Source organism: Balaenoptera musculus, chromosome 4, assembly GCF_009873245.2.
Source record: "Balaenoptera musculus isolate JJ_BM4_2016_0621 chromosome 4, mBalMus1.pri.v3, whole genome shotgun sequence".
In the NCBI taxonomy this organism is placed as follows: domain Eukaryota; kingdom Metazoa; phylum Chordata; class Mammalia; order Artiodactyla; family Balaenopteridae; genus Balaenoptera; species Balaenoptera musculus.
Window position 1 is genome coordinate 1,498,002 of NC_045788.1, and position 19,992 is coordinate 1,517,993.

Consider the following 19,992-nt stretch of genomic DNA (forward strand, 5'->3'; position numbering starts at 1 on the left):
ACTTCGCTGAGGAAAGCATTGTGCTAGCTTCTCGGCCTACGAGGTGAGGAAGACAGGATGCTTGCCGTTCAGGAGTTTATAATCAAGCCAGGGAGCCTTGCGCTATAAGCTTGTGGTTCCTGGACGTATGTCCAGAGCCCCGCGGGAGCGCAGGGGGAAGAGTGCATAACTCTGCCACGAGTGTGGGGTGGGGTCCGGGGGCGGCTTCGAAGAGCAAGTGGCACCTCAGCAGGCTCCTGCAGTTCCTCAAACAAACGAGTGGAAACCCAACCCCGGGGCACAGCCTTTGCCGGAGCGTGCAGGTGTGAGGCTCGCGCGTCCTCAGGCTCCAGGGCAGCTGGAAGCTGGGTGACGGTCCGTTGGAGGAAAGCAGGGGACGGTGGGCGGGGGCGAGCTGGGGGTGAGGTCACCACTGGGGGAGCCCCTGAAAGCCTCGGTCCAAACCCAGCCCTACACCTGCTTTTGTAAATAAAGATGTACTGGGACACAGCCAGATCCTCTTCGTCCATGTATTCCATTATAGCTGTGTTTGTGCTACAGTGGCAGAGTTAAGCAACTGAGACAGAGACCATACGGCCCACAAAGCCGAAACATTTTCTATTTGACCCTTTTTTAAAAGTCTGAGGATCGCTGGCTGAAAGACCTGAACTATCGCTGGGATTTCCGTAACTGACTCAAATGCGTGTGCTCAGCTCCTGTGGTCTCCAAGCAGCGTGGTCTCAACCGGCTCCCTCCCCATCACGGACGTAAGCTTGTCTGCATAGCTCATTGACAATCCCAAATTTTGTGTCTTCATTTACTGTTGATCCTTTTTTCCTTGTTCATACTTTAGGGCTTTGCTACACACTTTCCTCGCCTGACACGGTTACAAGCCTCCCACCCGCCAGCAGAAGCTCATCACTCAACTTGGGAGTCGTGTTACTTCCTTTGCTTCCTCCCCAAGTTCTTCATAAATTTTTGTACTGCTTTTAGAATGCAGCTGAAAATCGATTTTTTTCCCCTTACTGTTACCGCTTTCAAATCCCATGGTCTGACAAAGAGCTACTCCTCCGCAAAAAAGGTTCCCCTACTGTACAAAGCCCTTGGAAAATATAAGGCATACCCACCAGCATTTATAGAACAGAAAAATGAAGAAATAATCATGCTTTGCTGACAGGACACACAATAAAGGATTTCTTTTACCAGTACATCCCCTTATACTTTTAAAACCAAATTTGATCTATGAAAATTAAATTTGCACATGATTTTCCAGGGCGTACATCTCTAATATGTAGCAAGGAGTGTAATTATTGTTTTATTAACCACTGGCAATAAAACCCAGAGTTTTCAAGGCTGCTTTTTACGGCATGCAGTATATATTGCTCCCTGGGCCCAGATCCCAGGGCTGCGCCTTACCAACCGTGTTACCTTGAGTAAGTTAACCTCTCTGTGTCTCAGCTTCCACATCTTGCTGGAAAGGAGGGAGAGAGGAATTATAACTAACCTACCTTACAGGGTTGTTATGAGGATCAAATGGTATGAAGTATTACAAGAGGTTAATGCAGTGCCTGGCCCATAGAAAACACCGCGTCTATGTTAGCTGCTACCATGGGATGATTCTCAGGTTTCTTTCTTGCTTTTCCCCCGCAGCATAAAGAATAAGAACGTACTGGGAACAGCGCTGTGAGACGATATTTCGTGGGGAACATGAAGTCGTTTCTGCCTCCTGACTTTCTGGTTTCCCACCGAGAAACACTTCTTCCACACCCTTGGCTCTTGTGGTTTGGGTGGGGTCCGGGGCTCGGCACACGATCCAAAACTAGCCAATCACCGTATTCAGCCCCCAACACCCCAAAGTCCTGCATTCACAGAGGTTCTGAGGCTCTCTCTTTCTGCCGGGCAGGCTATTGGTTGGCCAACTTTATTAGCCATTTGGAAAATCTTCCCAGAAACAAAACCAACACAGCAAAAAAAAAAAAAACCCCAAAAAAACAGCTATGAGAGATGAAGAGGAACAATGAGAATGCCCCCAAAACAAATGTGAGCCTTTGGATCCAGTCGTGTAATCCAGTTACATGTGGTGATTTTTTAGCTTATGTCAGGTTGGAGCTGGGTTTTCTGTCCCTTGCGTCCAAAGGGTTCTGATACATACTCGTGAAGTGACATGACCTCTGGCCCCAGTGGAATGCAAACCTTGCTAATCTTGGTGCTGCAAAGGAAGCATGGCAAGCAGAGGTGGCAGACCTGAATTGTAAGCTTGGTTCTGTCTTTAGCCAGTTGCGGATTTGCTGGGAAAAGCGTTTCATCTTTCTGCATCCTGGTATACTCGTATGTCAAAGGAGAGAGGTGAGTGAAAATCAGTCTCTAAGATCCGTTTTCAGCTCCACCATCCTATGAGTCTCTGTTATTCCTGGGTTTGTTTCAGTGGTGGGTACTGTGGTATAACTGATTAGTGATTCTCATATTTTCCTGCTTCCTTCTGTTTCAACTTTTAAAATTTTCTATTAGACTCTCAGTCACTATACTCCAAGTGTATATTTCTTCCCCTTCAGTTTCCTTCTGAAGAAAATATATTTATTTTTGTTCACTTTGGCATAATGATCCCATTTTCTTCCCATTTCTATATTTTTAAATCTAATTAAGGTGATAAGTTCCTTGAGGGTTGAAACTAGAGTTCTCCTGTGGGTGTAAACATTATTTTTCTAAATTGGCAACCAAGCTTCCAGTTTTTACGGAGAAGCAGGATATGGGTTTTAAGTAATGTAAGCAGGAAATGGGTCTCCAGCCCACGCAAAATAAATGCAAAAGTACTGATTTACCCTGGGTCCACATCTGGCTTACTCATTTATAATTTTAGCCTGAACTGAAATTCTCCCACAGAACTGCAGTGTAATATCCACATATACAGAATGTCAGACCAAAAATGGGGAGTTAGGGGGTCATCCTGTGAGCCTCGCTTACGCATATAAATAATTTGCCTATTTCAGGGCAATATCATGCTTTTCTCATTAGTGCTAGGGTTTGGGGCCTGAGCTAAGTAAAGATTAGCTTCAAAGCTTCACATTCATGGATTTTTTTAAAAAGGTTTTTAAAATAACATTTATTTCTTAAAAGTTAACCTGTGCATAATAGGAAACCAAAAAACACAAGAAGCAAAAAACAAAGTCATCCGTAATCCAGAGCAGTTTACCATTTGATGTGTCCTTCTAGGTCTCGTTTCTGTATTTACACAACTAAGCATCCATTTTTATGTAATTAAGATCATACAGTTAGGTATCATGCTTTTTCACACACCATGAATATTTACCATTTCAAAGTCCCAAAGCTATGAGTACTTTGATAACCAAGAATTTACTACACCAACTCAATCTGGAAGGAAAAAGTCATTCAGTCGCTCTAAAGTTTGGAGGGGCTCAAAGGAACTGGCTGAGATGCGGGCAACAGGACCACCTGGAGGAGGTGACCCTCCCAGAAGGCACGGCATACCCAGCATGCATCCCTGTCTGGTGACCCCATGCTTGCTCATCGGGACCTTAATTATGAATAAGACCCCAGCCTCAACTGCCTTCATGAGTCCTTGGCAGAGAGAAGCAAACCATCCGGAGGCAGAGGTTCCAGGGATGCCAGTCAGGGCCCGAGTTCTGTCTGTCTTTCCACTCTTCCATCCACAGAGCCTGCTCTGTCCTAGAGCTGAGCTCCCTTGGGGCTGGAGAACACTTGCATCTCCTTGTTCACATGCGTCAGAAGGCAGGACACTTCTGCCCCAATATTCTAAGCATGAGTCTTTTGTTTTAGTAATTTTATTTTGATACAATTTCAAATTTGCTCAAAAGTTGCAAGAATAGTACAAGGAACTCCTTCACTGTGTATCCCTTCACTCAGATTCATAAGTCTTAATATCCTGCCACATTTTCTTCCTCTCTTTCATTCTCTCTCTCTCTCTCTCTCCACACACACACACACACACACACACACACATACACACACACACACACAGCCCTGTTGGACCATGGGGAGTTAGTGGCATATATCAAGAATAAGAATGTTCTCTTATGCAACAATAGCACAATGGTCAAAGTCAGGACATGCAAAGTTGATTCAATGTGATATTCTAATTGACAACCTATACTCGAATTTCAGTAACTGTCCCAATAATGCCCTTCATAGGTAGCTTTCCTCCACTGCAGGACCATCAGGACCATGCCTTGCACTTAGCTGTCATGTGTCAGTCTGTCTGTCTTTCATAATCTTGGCAATTCTGAATTTTAGCTTAGTTTTGTTTTTTTAATTGGGTTATTTCCTTTCTCATCATTGAATTTTCAGAGGTTTTCCATATTCTACATGTAAGTCCTTAGCAGATACGTGATTTGTGAATATTTTCTCCTCGTCTGTGGCTTGGCTTGTCATTAATTTCACAGTGTCATTTGAACAGCAGACATTTTCTGATTTTGATGAAGTCTGATTTACCATTTTTTTCCTTTTATGGGTCATGAGCGTGAGTCTTGAACTCATTCTCACTGGACCAGCCTAGGTTACATGCTCGCCATGAACCAATGACTGTGGCTGGGACAGGTTATACTGATTGGCTTGAGGCAAATGAATGGATCCAACCCTGATGTCTTCCCTGAGGAGTAGAAACCCAAGACGTAGAAAAGCCTATGTAAACCCCGGGCAGAGCTCGGAAAGGTGAGGGGCGGGAAAGACACTGGGCAGGCCACCAAGAAACATCCCAAGTCAGAGCTCCCAGCAGAGCTACTGTCGGCCAGCTACGCACTCTCAGGGCAGCCCTGCCCGGCTCCAGGGGCCTCGCTCCCATGGCCACACGTCCCAGCTCCAAAACCCAAGAGCTTCTGACCCACATAAAGCCTTCAAACCCCACTGTCGGATTGTGGCTTTTCGTCCCACTCTCATAGGGGTCAGTGGGTGTGGCTTAGCATCTCCAGGGCCCCTCAGGGCCCCTCGCCCAGTGCCCCACTCAGATCCTCAAGTGTCGGGACGCAGGGGGGGCAGGTGGGCAGTGATTCCACTGAGCGCCCAACCAGGCACACATTCCTGCGTCTTCCTTACACCTGCCTGAGCCCGGCCACGCGCCTGGCACGTTCTTGTTCCCTTCGTGATCTTTTGGTGCTGTACGTACTCTGCCTGTATATGTACTCTGCATGTATAATTCAAAGCCCCACAAGCAGATGATTACGGACCACTCATTTTTAATCTATTCAAATGTTCTCTTCTAAATTAAGCGTATAATTGTTTGGAGGGGTGGGGCTGAATCGAGTTTGGAAAAATGCCAACGTGCCAAGTTTCTAAATGTTTCTTCGACGGCAAAAGTTTTACACTCCCTCCCCTCTGAAAAAGGATACATTATTACCACGGTTGATGGACCCTCTGAAATGGGGTACATTATCACCACATGCCTCTCGCCACGTTTTATTCTCATCAACACAGGCAAAGCTCTTTATTCCTACTGTCGAGATGGGGAAACAGAGTCTCCATGTGGCTCTAGGACCAGTTACCAGTGGCTCAGAGACACAGAGCTGGTTAGTAACCGCTCTGGAATACAAGCCTGCTGTCCACGACACCCAGCTCCTGCCTTTTCACCAACTGCCACTCAGATTGTATCAGAAAATCCCCACAGTTATTCTATTTCCATGTCATCTCTGTTGACACCTACCCTTGGCAAACTATCATTTGTGTCATGTCTGAATTCCACACGCTGACGTCCTCCACGACTTGGATTTTGGAGGCTGAGCAATCATATTTATAGATAAGGCAAAGAGGAAAAAATTTTTTTGAGACTCCACTTACATTCTTTGGACATTCCCACTTCAAAGCACTTCTGGAGTCGACAGTACTGGCATCGATTCCTGGTGACTTTATTAATAACACAGTTCTTATCTCGGTGACAAGTGTAAATCATGTTCTTCTGAATACTTCTGCGGAAAAACCCCTGCAAGCAACCAAGAAGATGAGAAAATTAAGCAAAACTACTGAGCTTCGTGAGAAATCAAAGCCAACCTTATCAATGCATTGACTGCTCGTTCTGAGTAATGAAGTGAGGGCAGCAGAAAAGTTAACTTATTTAAGCCTTAAAATCCTTGTGAAATATGAATAGTCAGTTCTCTCCCTTTGCTGCAAGCCAGAAAGCCCCTTTGAATCAAAACTGGACTTGACCGTTATTATCTTGCTAAAAGAAAATGAATACCAAGCGAATTCACTTGGAAAACATAATGCAGAGCTGGGTTCACTCCAAACACGCTTAACTTCCTAAGTGGCTCCCTTGCTGGCCAGAATGATATCAGGTGAATCCACTGTCACGAAAGCCAATAGAAGAAGCATTCCACTTGCAGAAGAAATTATATGCTTCGTGAAAGAATTAGGTCTTTCCAATGGAGTCTTCTCCAAATGCTTTTACATATTTAGCTCTCGTGATAATATTCAGAACACGATTTAATTTGCGAAGTGTTTAGAAAAATATTATCCAAGATTGGAAACGAGGCAGAAAAATGATTGTCTGCTCATTTAATGGCATGTGAGAGCTGTGATGTCCAGTACGGTAGCTACTAATCACGTGTGGCTATTTAAATCAGAATTAATGAAAATTAAATAAAATTAGTATGATAATCTCCAGGTCCATCCATGTTGCTGCAAATGGCATTATTTCGTTCTTTTTAAAGGCTAATATTGCACTTTATGTATGTACCGTATCGTCTTTATCCATTCACCTGTGAATGGACGTTTAGGTTGCTTCCATGTCTTGGCTACTGTAAACAGTGCTGCAATGAACATTGGGGTGCACGTATCCTTTCAAACCATGTTTTTCTCCAGATATACGCCCAGGAGTGGGACTGCTGGATCATATGGCAGCTCTATTTTTAGTGTTTTTTTTTTTTAAGGCACCTCCATACTGTTCTCCATAGTGGCTGCACCAATTTACATTCCCACCAACAGTGTAGGAGGGTTCCCTTTTCTCCACACCCTCAGCAGCATTTACTATTGGTAGATTTTTTGATGATGGCCATTCTGACCCATGTGAGGTGATACCTCATTGTAGTTTGATTTGCATTTCTCTAATAACTAGTGATGTCGAGCATCTTTTCATGCGCCTCTTTGGCCATCTGTATGTCTTCTTTGGAGAAATGTCTATGTAGGTCTTCTGCCCACTTTTTGATTGGGTTGTTTGTTTGTGGTTTTTTTGTGGTTTTTTTTGGATATCGACCTTCATGAGCTGCTTGTAAATTCTGGAGATTAATCCCTTCAAGTGCTCAACAGCCACACATGTGCAGGGGCTACCACACTGGGCAGCACATGTACAGAATATTTCCATCATTGCAGGAAGTTCCCTCGGGCAATGCATATGCCGCAATGACTGACAAACTTAACCGAGTCATCTAACGGTCTCGGGAAATGTAACTTCCTTTGACTTACTGTTTATTATTGACTGGACCTTGACACTGTAAAGACTGTAGAAGACTGGTAACTTATAAATCATATGTGCCTAATATAGGTGCAAAGATTCCTGCCTGGTTGAAATATAACCAAAGATTATTGTTTTATTGCCTTGTAGGACATTAAGCAGTTGGGTCTAACTTTGCCACCTTATTCCAGCATTCTTTTTTCCAATCACCCTATCTGTCTGTCTGCCTCCCTCCCTCCCTACCTATTTTTTTCATATCCTTCTTTGAACCAGCTTTGTCATCTGACTGTTTCCCTCATTAATGAGTGAAATAAGTCTTCAACATGTGCTTACTGCATATTTGAATAAGTATTGGTTTTTAACTTTTGGAAAGTTATATTTTGACCGAAGAAGCAATTTATCCTGATTTTTTTGGAAACACTGATGAAACAAATCAGACTTCAGGCTCCACGAGCACAGGGTCTCCCCCCAGCTTCTCCTCTCTGCTTACCCATCTCCCCACACAGCTTTGCAGAGAACGGAAAATTAAGTGGTGCTTGTTAACACACAGATGAATGAAGAGTGAGTGACGGGTAAACCTGCTGTCTTTTCTAATCGCCCAACAAAAACCTCTACGCTGCTAGGAGTATTACAAGCAAGGAGTTTTACCTTATCAATTGTGATGTGACTTTTCCCTCCATTAGTAACAATTCTCTTGAGTGTGGGAGGCACACCATCACTGCCTTGAACAGCAAACAAGATTTGCCATCTGAGTTCAACTTTCCCTGTAGTACATTAACACCCCAGGAGCCAGAACTAAAGACCTTCAAAGCTAAAGCACATTAGCAAAGAAAGCTCACATAACACACATTGTTTAGGATATTTACGTGGGCACCCTCGGATTTTGACATCTAAAAAAACATATTTTTACTGGCATGCTTCGACTGTAAACGCCTGGAAATCTTGTTTAAGGTTGCAACTCCTCTCACATCCCAGACACACACATTTTCCAAGAAAATGTAGTTTATTTTTGTACCTCTGGAGCTACAGATATGCTCAGAATCTAAAATAACAGGTTATAAACACTCTGAAGCTCTAAGAGAATCTGTGCACTGTGGTCACCTCAAACATATTTTTTCCTGCAAAGAATACCTACAGGACACTCTTGGCTGCCAGACGTACAAACTCAATTGACAGAAACTTCACTGCTCTCCCGTCAAGTAACACTGACACATGGAAGATCCGGTCTTTTTGCAGGTGTGAAGCAAGTGAGGTATGGACCAATGTGACCTCCTCCACTTATTACAAACTGAATAAGCAGTTCAGCAAATTCTTAGCGAGTGAGCACAAAGGAGCGGAAACCAATCTCCTGACACCCAGATGAAAGAAGAAGAGAGAATTAAGAACTTTATATGTCACTAATTATGCAGTCAGCGTGGTTCAGGAACAATGACAGCAGAAACTAAATAGGACTTCTTGGTTTTCCAAATCAGAGTTTGGGCTGGATTTCAGGAGAAGGTCTAAGTTTCAGTAAATCATTTCCACCAGGGTAGAATACTTGCTGACTAAAATGTATGCTGTGAGGTATTTTTATTCATGGGCTGGGTAAACAGAAATGCCCTCTGAGGCCAAAGAGAGGTTTGCATTGTCCAAACCCCCCTCCTCCGCAGTAGCTACTGTGAACCGTTCTGTAAACCTCGTTTCCACTGCTTGGAGGACCTCGTGCGTGCGTGCGTGCGGCACCATAGCCCGTGTCACCAAAATTTTATCTACTTAATGTTTTATTTAGGTTGATTCTTCTTTATTTTTTATTTAAAGATTTGTTTTGATGTGGACCATTTTTTTAAAGTCTTTATTGAATTTGTTACGATATTGCTTCAGTTTTATGTTTTGGTTTTTTGGCCCCGAGGCATGCGGGATCCTAGGTCCCCGACCAGGGATCGAACCCGCACCCCCTACAATGGAAGGTGAAGTCCCAACCACTGGACCGCCAGGGAAGTCCCTCTTCTTTTATTTATTTTTTTATTTTATTATTATTTTTTTAATGCTATTTCTTTTTTTTATTAATTTATTTATTTTTGGCTGTGTCGGGTCTTCGTTTCTGCGCGAGGGCTGTCTCTAGTTGCGGCGAGCGGGGGCCACTCTTCATCGCGGTGCGCGGGCCTCTCACTGTCGCGGCCTCTCTTGTTGCGGAGCACAGGCTCCAGACGCGCAGGCTCAGTAGTTGTGGCTCACGGGCCCAGTTGCTCCGCGGCATGTGGGATCTTCCCGGACCAGGGCTCGAACCCGTGTCCTCTACACTGGCAGGCAGATTCTCAACCACTGCACCACCAGGGAAGCCCTCTTCTTTTATTTTTAACATTATTTAAAATGGAAACCTTTAACCTCTGGCTCAATTTGAATACCAGCTCCAACTGTCAATATGAGAAGGTATTCATAAAATAAATAAAATGAAGTCGAACAAAACAATAACCAGATGCGATTTCACTCTCACTGGATCCTGGTTCTGCTAAACCTCACTCCTGGCTGAAAGGGAAAGGAGCAAGACTTAGGTGCAGATCAGCACTGACTTGAGGCTTCTCCTGAGGAATTCAGAGAAAATAAACATCTTTCTCACTATGTGATTCAATGAGGTTTAAAGCCATGAATCTGTCCCACCTAAAATTGGGAGCCTCGTAATTTGGGAATCAAAACTGTATCCCAAAGTTGTTATATGTAATGAGCTTTAGAAGTACTGAGTTCAAACAGAAAACAGACTCACAGACTTTGAAAATAAACTTCTGGTTACCAAAGGGGAAAGAGGGGAGGGAGGGATAAATTGGGAGTTTGGGATTAACATACACACACTACTGTATATAAAATAGATAAACAACAAGGACCTACTGTAGAGCACAGGGAACTCTACTCAATATTCCATAATAACCTACATGGGAACAGAATCTGAAAAAGAATGGATATATGTATATGTATAACTGAATCACTGTGCTGTACACCTGAAACTAACTCCAATATAAAATAAAAATTAAGTTAAAAAAATTTTGTAAGTGGGAAAAAAAAAAAGGTTTCCATCAAAGCAAAGTACCGAGTGCAAGTGTGATAGTTCTTGCAGCTAGGAGATGGGTAGAGTCACATCTGCAGGAGGAAAGACTGAAAAGCTGAGCAAGTACAGATGAAGGATTTGGTCCTCTTTGGAGGAGCAGCCCCACGGGAGAGAAGGGGCAGGAGGGTGCGGTGGGAGAGTCCTGGAAGGGAAGGAGAGGGGCGGGCTTGGAGAGTCACAGCCTCGGGGCTAGGCACACTCACGCACTACCTCCTGAGGGCGGGGCTGGAGGCTTACTGCCAAGACCCTTCCCAGCTGTACCTTTCTGGGACTCCAAGTGTGTCCTCGCACCAGGGAGTGACAAGTTGGGATGGCTTGAGAGTGAGGATGAGGGGGCTTCTGTGGGCAAAGAAAATGGCCAAGGAGGAGGTCTGAAGATGAAGGAAGGAGAGACCGTCCACCTGTAGGGGTGACAACTGCGATTTCTTCAGACTCACAGACACAGAGATCAGGCTGGTGGTTGCCAAGGGGGAGGGGGTTGGGGGAGGGATGGAGTGGGAGGCTGGGGATTAGCAGATGGAAGCTATTATGTACGGATTGGATAAACAACAAGGTCCTACTGTAGAGCACCGGGAGCTGTATTCCATATCCTGGGACAAACCATCATGGAAAGGAATATGAAAAAGAATGTATATATGTGTATAACTGAGTCACTTTGCTGTACAGCAGAAATTAACACACAACATTGTAAATCAACTCTACTTCAATAAAAAAATTGAAAGAAACAAAAACAACTGTGATTTGTTGGGACTAGCCTGGGGCTTAAAAGACACCAACAAGAGGGCTTTCAGACGGTGTCACCTTTATCTTGGAACGGAGACCTCACCGCACCTCTGTGGGGACCTGGGGCAGGTGTCTGTGACCAGATGGAGGCTGGAGTGTCGTCAATCCTGGCTCATGGTTGCTGGTCATCAGGAAGTCTGAGGGCCCGGTTTTCTGACACCAAGTCTAGGGTTGCTGGTGCCACGAGTTTCCTCTTTCACTTTCCAGAAACATCCTTTTTCCCAGTAAACACAGAAAACTTCTATCAGGTCTTGAAGACGTTATGTCACCTCACCCAGGAAGCCTTCTCTGACTGATCCAAGCACACATGAATGCTTCCTCTTCTAGATAAGCTTGGGCTTTTGCTTTTCCTTCTACATCACACCTATCTGAGTATGATATTTAAAATATTAATCAATAGTACCATGTACTTCGGAGGTTACATGGCCATCGTGGGGGAAGTCCAGTCTGTGGCCAGCAGTCACAGCCTCAGGAGTCCTGTGGGCTTCAGAGATTTCCACCACTGGGTGTCACAGAAGCACCACCAAGTGTGACATCTTTCTTGCTGGGATTCCAGCCTCCCCGACAGGGGACAAGGAGGGGCATGGGGGCCGGCTCCATAGAACTAGGGTGGACAAGATGGGGACTCCACGGTGACTTCATGCGTCTTCCCTGGACTCGCCACAGTGGACTTGGGTGGAAGGAGACAAAGACTGAAGGCGATGGTTAGTCAACAACTGGTAGGAACATAGTTCAATATTTCAGCACCTACTACAAATGGATTGGTACAAATCAACTGCATATCCCCAGGACCGGGACAGAACCTGACACATGGCAGATATCCAACAAACAGCTGTCGATTGAACGAATGAACAATGGGCATCCTCAGCTATGAACAGAGCCAGAGTGATAGTCCTGGATGAACCATACCTTAATTCCACAAAACATTCCTCAATGATAATGTATTCCCTGAGGATGATATTATCTGTACTTAGGGAAGGAAGTATCCAGATTTCCCTGAGGTTAGTAGAAGACCCACTGATTTGAGTTGTAATCAGGTCAGTCAATCAGGACTTCTGTTGGTTAGCCATGATTTGTGTTGGTTAATCTGTTAATTAACTTTTGTTGGTTAACTGCTAACTTTGTGAAACCTGCCTTCTGCTGTCTAATCATGGCTCCTGCAGCTTATGCGTGACTTTTATTGTTTGAGATCGTCAAAGCAAGTGACACAATTAATGCTCTAATTACCTAGATCAGGAAGCTAGACCTGGGGCTTCCCTGGTGGCGCAGTGGTTGGGAATCTGCCTGCTAATGCAGGGGACACGGGTTCGAGCCCTGGTCTGGGAAGATCCCACGTGCCGCAGAGCAACTGGGTCCGTGAGCCACAACTACTGAGCCTGCGCGTCTGGAGCCTGTGCTCTGCAACAAGAGAGGCCGCGATAGTGAGAGGCCCGCGCACCGCGATGAAGAGTGGCCCCCACTTGCCGCAACTAGAGAAAGCCCTCGCACAGAAACGAAGACCGAACACAGCCAAAAATAAATATTAAAAAAAAAAAAAAAAGAAGCTAGACCTGCATCACAAACTGGGTCAAGTGTTTTCTAACCACGGGTTTTTCAACCTTTCTTACCTCATAGGCTCTTCTACTCTTGCTATCAAAGAACTGGCGTCCAACCAAAGAGAAAAAAAAATACTCACTTGGTGGAGAAGTCTACATAGGCTTTAGAGCCATTTGCAAGCCATTTGCTTCGCATCACGGCAATAACCATGGAATGCCCACATCCTGCTCAGAACTCTTTTGTCTCCCCTTGGGGATATGAGGTGCCATTGTTCTAACTAACGTACTATCTACGGGACAGAAACAATCCTCAATCAGAAGGAACGGTATCTGTCTCTGTAAACCTAAATATCCTCCTATACGTAACTACTTACCATTCGTAATTCCCTTGATGGACTAGTCAGATGTCCCAAATCTAAACAGGACATGGAGAAAAGTGACTCATCTCACTCCTTCTTCATATTTTGATATGACATTAAGTTGGGCCTCCTTCTCTCCTCTCATACTCTCAAATCATTGCTCCGATTCTCATCATTTTCTCTCCCATTCATGGGCCCTGTTTCACCTTCTAGTTTTCAGATATCATCACATATAATATCTTTCACCCTCTCCCAAAGGGGGTGATTTTTTGGTTGGTTCAGATAGTGGGCTAGTGGTTAAGAATTAGGCTTTAAAATATGTTTGTAAGGGGGCTTCCCTGGTGGCGCAGTGGTTGAGAATCTGCCTGCCAATGCAGGGGACACGGGTTCGCGCCCTGATCTGGGAGGATCCCACGTGCCGCGGAGCGACTAGGCCCGTGAGCCATAACCACTGAGCCTGCACGTCTGGAGCCTGTGCTCCGCAACAGGAGAGGCCGCGATAGTGAGAGGCCCGCGCACCGCGATGAAGAGTGGCCCCCACTTGCCGCAACTGGAGAAAGCCCTCGCACAGAAACGAAGACCCAACACAGCCATAAATAAATAAATAAATTAATTAATTAATTTTAAAAAAATATGTTTGTGAAAAATAATTGCCTGGGGACTTCCCTGGCGGCCCAGTGGTTAAGACTCTGTGCTTCCACTGCAGCGGGCACAGGTCTGATCCCTGGTCAGGGAACCAAGATCCTTCAAGCCGCACGGAAAAAAAAAAAAAAAAAAAAAAGAAATTGCCTGTAGTTTGTGTATTATGTATAATTATAAATAATATCTTGCCTTACAGAAATGGAGTGGGGCTGAGATTTTTTTAAATTAATTTTTATTGGAGTATAGTTGATTTACAATGTTGTGTTAGTTTCAGGTGTACAGCAAAGTGAATCAGTTATACATATACATATATCCACTCTTTTTTAGATTCTTTTCCCATATAGGTTATTACAGAGTATTGAGTAGAGTTCCCTGTGCTATACAGTAGGTCCTTATTAGTTATCTATTCTATATATAGTAGTGTGTATATGTCAATCCCAGTCTCCCAATTTATCTCTCCCACCCCTTTCCCCACTGGTAACCATAAGTTTGTTTTCTATATCTGTGACTCTATTTCTGTTTTGTAAATAAGTTCATTTGTATCCTTTTTTTAGATTCCACATATAAATGATATCATGATATTTGTCTTTCTCTGTCTGACTTACTTCACTTAGTATGATAATCTCTAGGTCCATCCAAGTGGCTACAAATGGCATTATTTTGTTCTTTTTTATGGCTGAGTACTATTCCACTGTATATATGTACCACATTTTCTTTGTCCATTCATCTGTCAATGGACATTTTGGTTGCTTCCATGTCTTGGCTATTGTAAATAGTGCTGCTATGAACATAGGGGTGCATGTATCTTTTTGAATTATGGTTTTCTCTGGATATATGCCCAGGAGTGGGATTGCTGGATCATATGGTAGCTCTATTTTTAGTTTTTTAAGGAACCTTCATACTGTTCTCCTTAGTGGCTGTACAACTTACACCCACCCACAGTGTAGGAGGGTTCCCTAATTGGTAAGGTAGGAATACACTGTTTCGGGCTCTGATTTTGCCCCCTAGGTGATATTTACATCATACTGTATGCTGCTGGCACATACTGAACAGACGCTGGAGATGGTGTTAGATATCCTACAATGCAGAGCAATTCCCCTGCTGTAGACTGAATGTATCCCCCGAAATTCCTACATTGAAGCCTATTGCCCAATGTGATGGTATGAGGAGGTGGGGCCTTTGGGAAGCACTTGGGCTATGAGGGTGGAGCCCTTATAAAAGAGACCCCAGAGAGCTAGCTTGGCCCTTCCTCCCCCATGTGAAGGTAAAGGGAAAAGACAGATGTCCAGGAAGCAGGCCTTCACAAAACTCTGAATCTGCCAAGTGCCTTGATCTTGGACTTCACAGCCTCCTGAACTGTGAGAAATAAATGTCTGTTGCTTATTAAAAAAAAAAAGAATTAGGCTGTAGCTCGGGTACACGTGGATTTAAACACTGACTCGGCCACTTAACTATGTGATATTGAGCAAGTTACACTAAGGCCTCAGTTTCCTCATCCGTAAAATGGGGATAATAAAGTACCTACTTCATAGGATCGCTCAGTGCACCCAATCAGGGAACACATATAAAGTGTCAGCACAATGACCAGCACATAGCAAGGGCCCCATGAATGGCAGCTTTAGTTACTGGCAAAACCTCTTTTTCCAAAGCTTTCTTCTGGACAATTTCCAATATACATTTTGTGTTTAAAATAAAGATTCCCAACTAGGACAGAACACTGTTCTGAATCTCTGAACAACATGGGCTATTGTGGGCAGACAGCCTCATGATTCCAAAGACTCATTCATATATTGATCCATTCACTCAATGCCAATTAACTGGGGTGGGCTCTCCAGGGCGTAGAAAGATTGATAAGGCCTGGTCCTGCCCCTCCTCAATCTACCAGGAGCATTAAGTCGAGTGAACCCAGCAGTGTGGAAGCAGCAAGTGAAAAAGGGCCCAGTACACTGCCTGGCACACAGTAGGCACACGGCAGTTATTTACTGAGTAAACGCCGTAGGTATTCAAAGGAGTCAGAAAGGAGTCAACACTTGATCCCAGCTCTAACGAAGGGGTAGGATTTGAACAGCAAGACAACCAACAAGGACCTACCGTATAGCCCAGGGAACTCTACTCAATACTCTGTAATAACCTATATGAGAAAAGAATCTGAAAAAGAATGGATAGATGTAGATGTATAACTGAATCACTTTGCTGTACATCTGAAACACAACATTGTAAATCAATTATACTCCAATAAAATTAAAAAAAAAATTTCCCCCAAGGAGCATTATGGGTGAGCAGAGGCTGGGGTTAGGAAGGACAGGGAAGGGCCAGTGGTCCAGGCCGGTAGAGTCGTGAGTGATGGATGTGTGTGTGAGACACAGCTGGGACAGCGGCTGACATGCAGACGGGGGAAGATCAAGAAGGCCACGCCAGGCGCTTGCTGGGAAAGTACTCGCTCTTCTGTGCAGGAGAGGACTAGGGTCGGAGGTATACTCTGCCCAGATGGTTCAGGAAGCTGTGCATCACTGATTTCATCATGCATTAATTGCATGCATACTGAAGCAGACAGTGAACTCTGGGTATCAACACAGATCCCTAAGACCCAGAGCCTGCCCTCAGGCCTGAGCAGGAATGGAGCCCAAGAACCCTTGTTTTCTGAAATGACAGTGCAATTGGCTGACTCGTGTGTAATTCCAAAGTTGCTTCTGAGAATTCACACCATGGTGTTTTGGATGGAAGTTGCTTTGCTGCCTTAAGAGCCATTTACATCGGGCTGAACAAGTTCAGAAACCATCAAGATCCTTTGAAGAAAGGCACTAAGTAAAAACGTTTTTCCTTTTTAAAAAAAGGCAACTTGGCCCTTTATTTGTCATAAAAAGCATCGGGTCAGGAGAAATTCACCCCAAAACTAGTGTGGGAAGCACATCTGTTTGCACTGGGCTTTTGCAGAGCTAACTTCTATCCCACGCAAAGTTCAAAAGGGTAATTTCTCCTTCCTGAGTGAGAGAAGAGAGAGAAAAGTGAGGAGTGTTACTTAGTCGTTTTTCCTCGATCATCAAGGAGACTATATCTCAACCCCATCTCAATCAAAGAGTAATACGCAGGTGGCCACCCCAGGGAGGCATGCCCCGGGCCAGCCAGGCGGGCACGGCGAGGTCCTGGCCAGGCCAGCGCAGAGCTGCAATTCCCATTTCCAGCCAGAAGCAGAGATGGTGCCAGTAGGAGGAGGTGAGTGTGGAATAATCCCATCACAGCAACTTTGGGAAACACGGCTTTCAGACCAGGAAACACGTTGCCTTAAACAAACAAAAAACACCCTCCAGAGTGAGTGGAAGTCTATGCGTGACAACGTCTGAAAAGTTATTAATAGCCAGATTTAGGGGGAGAAAGAGAAAAGTGAAGACCTTTTCACCCCACTGAAAGACAATGGTGAGAGGGAGGGAGAAAGTAAAAAAACAGCCCACTATTTTGATGACAAACAGAGAGTTTCCTCCCCAGCAAGGAGGGTGGGCACGCATGTGACATGGAGAACACTGGACAGTAGAGCTGGGGGGGGCCGCTCTGAGCCACGAAAGGAAAACAACGTAAGATTCCTACTCCAAACAAGAAAGTCAAGTTGTCCCAAGGGGTAGAGGCTTAGAGTTGTTTATTTTTTGTTAAAAAAAAAAAAAAAAAAAAAATCCCCGCCAGGGGAAGGTCCCACGTTTGGAAATTTAGTAAAGATGAATGGGTGACAGTGGTGAAGGTGGAGGGCGGTGAGGTCCGATAGCCTCGGCTTCTATAAGGTCCCTTATTCCCCGGCGCCTCTCGCCTGCTCCCTGGGAAAGGGTCCCTTCTGTCCTTCCACCTGACCGGGCATTTCAGCCCTAACTCTCTCCTTTCAACTCCCTGCGACTGGAAATTTCCTGAGCACATTCACTCTTGCCCAGGTTAGAAAGGCGAGCCTTTATTTTGGGAGATGCCTAGAAAGATGGTTCGTCTCTAAAGAAGGCGAAGACTACAGATTTAGCAAAAATATCATCTCTGTGGGAACGAGTCTTTCCAGAAGAGGGTGATTAAGGTCTTTTCCTGGACTTTGTCAGGTGAACCCCTGAGGGCTCAACCCCTGTTAGACCCAGAGGCCAATGCTCTCAATCCTTCTAATCCCCAGTTAATTAAAACTCCCCGGGAATACCAAGGCAAAGGCAGCCCGTGTTCTTAACTGTGAACCTGAACTCACAACACCAGAGATCAAGGTTTAAATCTCCAAAGTCCTCCACGTCCCAGGAAGGGCACGGGGCCACTGCATTCAGTGCACAGTGTTCTTTACTTTAGAGGAACATGATCTGGGGAAGAAATGCCACCAGGTAATATAAACTGGGAACCAACAAGTAAGAAGAGATTAATTGGTACAAATGTCTTTTAATTTAGGTGAAAAACTGGCTTTTTATATTTCCGAAACATGACCTTGGATAAAATAAAGAGTTTTTGAAAGTGCCCAGCTATCATATAGCTCTGACTGATTCTTATAACCCCATTCTGATTGCTAGGCAGCCGATCAATCAGGTTTGGGGGCCAATAATCACAAACAAAATTTGGGAGGAGAGGGCTTCACAAGGCAAGTAAACACTACCGGTTAAACTGGCTGTTTTTCAAAAAGCGAAGGGGTCTGCTCTGGGCTGGCTTCCCAAGCGTGTGGCCTGGGTGGTCGCACAGAGCCCGGTTCTAAAAGGGTACTAGGTTTACTGCCCTGCTGTCGCTGTCTTGAAATTCTGAACCATCGCTGAACAAGAGGTGAGCGTTTTCGTTTTGTACCGGGTCCTGCAAATGCAGCAGCCAGCTCCGGCTCCAGAACGCCACCTCCAGCAAAGGCTTCCAACCCTCTTCCTCCGGGAGGACCTGGAGGTCTTAGGTAGCCTCTCTTTTCCCCTGGCTGACCTGAAGGCTAGTTGTAAGATTGCTGGTCAGACAGAATTAATAAGCAAGTCCACCACCATCACACTTAGTCTCCATCTCCCCAGGATCTCCTTGGGATGTTTTGAGCAATTCGATGGTTCCAGAAAGAGCCAGAAGGGAAAACCATTCGGGACGTATTTGATGTTCTACAAGGGGCTTTACTTCCCACTTGGATAAGGGACTTTGGAGGGCGCTGGGAGGAGTAGGAAGAATACCAAGAACTTTTCCATAATTGGATACAATTTCCTTCCAAATAGCACATATATTTAGGTGCAATCTCAGGAGGGAATCCAGAAGCTCAGCCATATGCGTCCTAGATGTCTCTCACTCCCCCTTGGGAGCCACCAAAATAAAGAGTAAAGTAGAAAGAAGGTGAGGAATATGAGGTCAAACAGTTAATCTGTTACCCAAAGAATTTCTGTATAGCAGGATAAATATCACAAATATAGTATCTTGGGGACCACCTCCCCGCTTCTCAAGAATCGGAGTTGAGACAGGATAGAAAAAGTCTGAAAGAGAGAAATAAAACCTCTAAAATGGACGATTTCACTGGGCTCCACATAGCTTTCTTTAAATCTGGTCTTGAGAATTTACATTAAACCAACCAAAGACATCTGTTTTCTAGATTACTTGGGTCAGTTATTTTGTGCCCTTCGACCATGAAACCCATAGTTACCGATTTATCATCAAGATTACTCTAAATATAACAGGGCAAGAAGCCAATGCATTTTACGTGTTTTAATTCTCAATTCTTTCACTGAGAAAAATGCACCAAAATAGCTCCTCAGCTACAGCCTGGGAGTTAGCAGACCCCAGCTGCTTTGCACATTAATTTCTAAATCTCATCTGGACTCAAATTCAAGATCTTCATCTGTACTGAAGAGGGGGGAAAAGGTAAGCAGAAGGAGACAGAGCCAAAACATGCTCAAATATATTTAAACTCTTTGCAGAGGAGTATGGATTTTTGAAATCTCTTTTAGAAGTTTGGTATGCAACATGTCACCATCGACAAAGCCAGGACTCGCTCCTTCATGACATGCTGGCTGATGAGAATGTACATCTCACAGCAACTCTGTGTATCACCTAATTCACAGGCCCTTCACAGACGCCAATAATTAGAATGTACTGGTATTGTTCTATGATGCGAAGAGGGACCTAAATTAGAAAAGAAAACAGATGCTGGACGAAAATTTCTTGTACTTTTTCCAAGTTAATTTAATTTTCAAGGCCATTCAGGGATCTTCTACTGGAATTTTTCTCACTTATTTTGTATGTGGTTAT

General features: G+C 44.5%; 1 protein-coding gene across 5 annotated transcripts in view; it reads right to left on the reverse strand.

The window, feature by feature from the left end:
- The window catches only part of RARB (retinoic acid receptor beta), a 794,130-nt gene that overhangs the window by 96,991 nt on the left and 677,147 nt on the right, over nt 1-19,992 (reverse strand). For all 5 annotated transcript variants that reach the window (XM_036851911.1, XM_036851915.1, XM_036851914.1 and 2 more), the window contains one exon: nt 5,785-5,926. In XM_036851911.1, the coding sequence (XP_036707806.1) occupies nt 5,785-5,926 (142 nt within the window). The remainder of the gene's footprint in view (nt 1-5,784; nt 5,927-19,992) is intronic.